The sequence below is a fragment of the Limanda limanda genome, chromosome 3 (assembly GCF_963576545.1).
Source record: "Limanda limanda chromosome 3, fLimLim1.1, whole genome shotgun sequence".
NCBI classification, from domain to species: Eukaryota; Metazoa; Chordata; class Actinopteri; order Pleuronectiformes; family Pleuronectidae; genus Limanda; species Limanda limanda.
In genome coordinates, this window is record NC_083638.1 from 1,312,619 (window position 1) to 1,317,618 (window position 5,000).

At 42.6% G+C, this 5,000-nt stretch overlaps 1 protein-coding gene across 1 annotated transcript in view; it reads right to left on the minus strand.

Moving 5' to 3' along the window:
* The window catches only part of LOC132998783 (SH3 and multiple ankyrin repeat domains protein 2-like), a 69,775-nt gene that overhangs the window by 50,250 nt on the left and 14,525 nt on the right, over positions 1-5,000 (minus strand). The window contains exons 5-6 of the mRNA XM_061068530.1: positions 1,204-1,355; positions 661-828 (exon numbers count right to left, since the gene is read on the minus strand). Coding sequence (XP_060924513.1) covers positions 661-828; positions 1,204-1,355 — 320 coding nt within the window. The remainder of the gene's footprint in view (positions 1-660; positions 829-1,203; positions 1,356-5,000) is intronic.

Consider the following 5,000-nt stretch of genomic DNA (forward strand, 5'->3'; position numbering starts at 1 on the left):
AAAATTACTTCTTCATCGGTAAAATTCACGTGAACAACGACTAAAGTCGGAAGAACAACTCGGAAAGTCTTTGAGATTAAAGCAACACGATTTGCTGACGTCATCAGTTATAATCCAATCGAATTTTACCATCAACCGAAGGTAGAAGGTTTTAAAGTGAACTTGTTTCTTTAATCACTTGCAAACTGTTTGTGTCTCACAAGCTTCAAATGCCATTAATTATCCAATTCACATGTTTTCATAGTTAAAGATTTAAAATACTCATTTCAAACCTGATCCATCTTCTGATGCAAAAATCGTAAAGATGAGTTTAACGATCTGAACATTTTTATCCAGAAGTGGAATCTGACAGAACCAACAACAATATAACAATAGAGATTCTATATAGAGAACAGATAATTATTATCATAGACATGGATTTAATATTTCTATAGGTAATTAACAGCTGAGGATTTTAATAACATGTTGTTTAAATGACTGAGAAGCATTGTCCTCATTGACCTGAGACTGATGATTGTTATCACGTCTGAAACGAGATACACACACACACACACACACACACACACTCTGCTGCAGGGCGACTCTCTTTAAACGACTCCATCCTCCCTCAGCAGGTAACAGCTGCAGAACAGGCGGGGGGGGGGGGGCGGGGGGGTGTACCTGGTGAACCTCGTGCCAGCCGTTCTCGTCCTGGCAGCAGACGGCCGCCTGGTGGCTCAGCAGGAGCTCGCAGCAGCCCGGGTCCCCCCCCACCACCACGCTGTGGTACAGAGGAGTCAGACCCCGGCTGTCCTTGTAGTCCGGAGACGCCCCGAGCTCCAGCAGCGTCTGAGGGGGGGTGGATGTGAATTAAAAATCATCATTTTACAGAAATAATAAAAAAAGCTTTATTCTGTCACAAAACACAAATGAGTGATTCAAATTTCACAATTAGAGAAAGTTAAAAACACAAACAGGGCAAAACCGGAATGTTACATTTGTGTTATTGAAATTGATTTAATCGATTGAATAGATCAAACGATAGCAGTCGTCTATTTATCATTTCGCTGTTTAATGTCACGTCTGCAAACTTCAGGAAAAACCTAACGCTGCTTATTTTTGCACAAACAGCCTCGGACATGATGTGGAAAGCGTCAGTTCCCTGTGACGTGAAGGATCCGCCTCCTGCAGCAGGGCGGAGCTGAGAGAAGCTGCTTCTGTTACCGTGAGCGTGACCTGGTTCTTGGAGCGAGCGGCCTTGTGGACCGAGGTCATCCCGTCTTTGGCCCTGAAGTCCAGGTGAGCTCCTCCGTTCTTCAGAACCTTGATGAGCTCCACGACTCCGTCCAGGTGAGCGGCGAAGGTCAGAGGACTCTCTGCAGAGAGAAGAGAGGAACACGGGTTTGAACCCAGAGCAGCAGGTTTATCCATCTGTTCATTTAATAAACTCATAAACACAATGTGATTAAAACAGTGGGTCCAAGAAAAGTCTGCTTGCATTTTTAAGTTTAGTTTTGTTTCAGATTACAGGTAAATGATATCTTGTTGATAACTCCAGCTCCGACCTGTCGAGGATTTCATGAAGCATTCTTTCTTTTCTGGAAACTCATTTGAAAAAGTATCACAGTGAAATATCCGTTATTCAAGATTTTACGTCCTTAAAACAGAGTTTAGTTAACTGATGGGTTTCTTCAGCTTTTATATAAAAGTATCATCTGAATAACAATGAACATTTACAGTGTTTCATGATAATGTTCCCTAAGGGTAAGGTAAATAAAATGGGTCCGAGCACAGAACCCAACGATTAACATTGGTGCTCACAGATGATTCTTAGTTGATTTGTACAAAGTGGAATTGATTTGATGAAGACGATTTCATCCACTGTAGGACAGGTCAGGATGTGAAGATCTAAGAAGACGAGAACAGAGACGAGTCCTTCAGCTGCAGCTTCAACAATCTGAGATGTGATGATGTAGAAGCTGAAACTCTGTATATCAGTTATTGTTCTGTGGACACTCAGCTGATCAGAGGTTTCCAGTCTCAATAGAGAACTGCAGCTCATCACGACCGACTGGTTTTCACTTTCATTTCCCGTCCTCGGCTCCAGAAGCTACATAATGGATGAGAATCATTTTAAGTGACTCGGCTCCTTGTGTCGTATTGTGAGTCTCAGACGAGGCTCCACGCCGCCTCCTGTGTTTCACTTAAAAATAAAATAAAAGTCTATTCTGGGCTGGTTTCCTGCAGTTGGCTCACATTTCACTGTCTCTGCTCACAAGCTGCACCTCAGCTGACTCCGGGCCACAGAATCTGTTTCAGTCTTCGCTGGGGGATGTGTTCACGTGTGAGTGACACTGGGCTCACCTGCAGGAGGAGGCTGAGGAAGAGGAGGCTGAGGAAGAGGAGCTGAGGAAGAGGAGCTGAGACCAGGAGGCTGCAGCGAGTGAAGGACGTCGCAGAGGAAAGTCAAAGGAAATCGTCTCCACACGTGAAAGTGAAGAAGTTGATTAACTGCCTCTGATCTGTTTCATCTCAGATTCCACAACTTTCATTTTTATTTCTGATGTTCAGCAGGTTTATAAAAATTGGTCAATTTGTTTGATCAGTCAAAACTTAATCATTTTAATCGAAACAGTCCGACGTGTCCGAATCTTACGGAAGCGTTTCGCATTCACTTGAAAAAAAAAAGCTCCATTTATGAGATTATTATTATATTTATATTTTTACTCCGTATAAGACAGTCCTGCCCTAAGGTTATCAATGTGTTTCCTCTGTCTGTTCAACAATCTTAATTTGACTAATAAATCAAGTCAATCAAAACAAATAATTTTTGTACAGTTCCTTAGCTATATGATGTTTGTCTGCTTCACAATTTTTAAATAAAAAAACAATTTAAAAACAACACAGTTGTTCAACAGGATAATGTACCTGATAAAAGTATTCAAATTGAAAATAATAAAAGTGCGTAAAACAAAATACACATTCTATCAGGGGTTTTTTTTTATCTCAGAAAAAATGAACTTTTTGCAACTGAAAGCAAATACGCTTCCATAGAATCTCAGTCATAAACTATAAACTCTTTTATTCAACTATATAAATGAATAAATGAAAATTTTAATTCAACTCTGGCTCTATTTTCCTCTTCACTTTTCCCAATTTAAACAATTTCTTTCCCCAGTTCGGAGCAGCTCTTCCATTCCTTCTGTATTTTTAGCTAAAATGATGATGTGGTGTTGTTGGGTCGGTCAAATATCTGTTTCCATAGCGACGGGCTGGACCGACATGAAACAGGAAGTGGTCAAACACGTCCGTGACCCGACAGGATGAACAGAATCACACTTTTCTTCTAAAAGCCGCCTCAGCTCTTTTCAAACGGGTCCAAATGAGCAGCAGGAAGAAAAGAAGAGTTTTTATTTAATTTAGCTGAGTTCTGCCTCAGCAGCAGAAATCAATCAGAGGTGAGAGCAGAGGAACACGTGTGAATCTGCAGGGAGGCTCCGCCCACCTCAGCAATAAGGCGTCCATTAAACGCCAGCTCTCAGATTCCATTAAGACGACCTCAACTCTCTGCTCAATACTCCTCTCTCTCCGCTACACCTCCACTCTCTCTCCACCTCTTTACTTTCATTCTGTTTATTCTGTCCAATCTCCGTCCACTCGACACCGGCTGTTGTTAAGAGCAACTGCACCGAAGAGACACTCTTCATTAAATGGTCATAAATAAACATAATTATCGTGTTAATACTCAGATGAGGTCAACAGCACTTAAACCAGCTCCGGTTATTAAATGATTTTAATGAGATTTAAAATTCAGGCTGTTTCAGACGACAGGGGAAAGTCCAGAGGATTTTTGTGAAGGAAACTAGAGAGTGACCCTCTTCAGAGAGGAGGAATCCTTCTGCTTTTTAAAAGAGTTGTTTCTGTGTCTTGTGTCAGTGCAGCTGAACCGTGACACACACACACACACACTCAGGAAACACACAACTCTTCACCCGGCTTCCTGCTCGTTTGAACTAAAAGCCTCAAACACGTCCTGCTGGTTCTACAGATTCTCAGACTCTCAAGCTGCTCTCAGACCTGCACTGGACTCTGGAGAACCTCTGGACCTTCTCTGGACCTTCTCTGTATGTGAGGACACAAGCGTCCGAGTGAGAGGCTCCAGGATTCGTAGTGAAATCTCTGGAGAGTCTCCGAACGAGCCGATGTGATCACAGCAGGAGATTCTCCAGATGATTCACTGCGAGAAAGATTTCTAACACGAGACCAAAGATAGAAAAAGACAAATATCTCTGGAAAGTGACACGAGAAGATGTGGAGAGAGTTGTTGTTGATCAGTAAATGTGCTGCACATTAAATCCTGTGATCTCCACAGCTGATTTAACAGGTTACATCCTGCAGCTCCAGCTGAACGCTCCACAGCTCATTTCTGGAAACATCTGCATCTCACTGAGAATCACATTCAACGTGTTCTGAAACATATTTGATTTGATTTCACGTTTCCCGTCATTGACTCTTAATCCAGGTGAACCTCCACCGGAGCCTCTTTGTTCCTCTGTCCCTCGACATGCAGCCTCCCTCCCTCTGGACTCAGGGTTTCATGATTGTGTTTGTTGAGTTTCCCGCAGAGAGCAACACTATATTGTGTTCACGCGCTCTGCAACACATTCACTGGAGTGTGTGTGTGCACGTTGTGAGATGATGTGTTTTTATTATTATTGCCGAGCTTCAGTGTCTCCAGACGCAGAACTCTGAGGATCCATTCTGTTGTTCTTCTGTAAATTGGAACCTGAGTGAGTCGTGTTATAAAGACATTACTCTGTCCATCCAAACCCCCCCCCCTCCCCACGCACACACACACAAACACACACACATTGTGTGCAGAAACAATACAAACACTCTACATTCTGTGTGATAGAGACTCTGACTGTCCTTCCAAACACCGTCCCCGTGGGTTTGTGTGTAAACACAGAGTCGAGTCTTTAGCTACAACTGTTTACACCTGGAAGACACACAACACAATT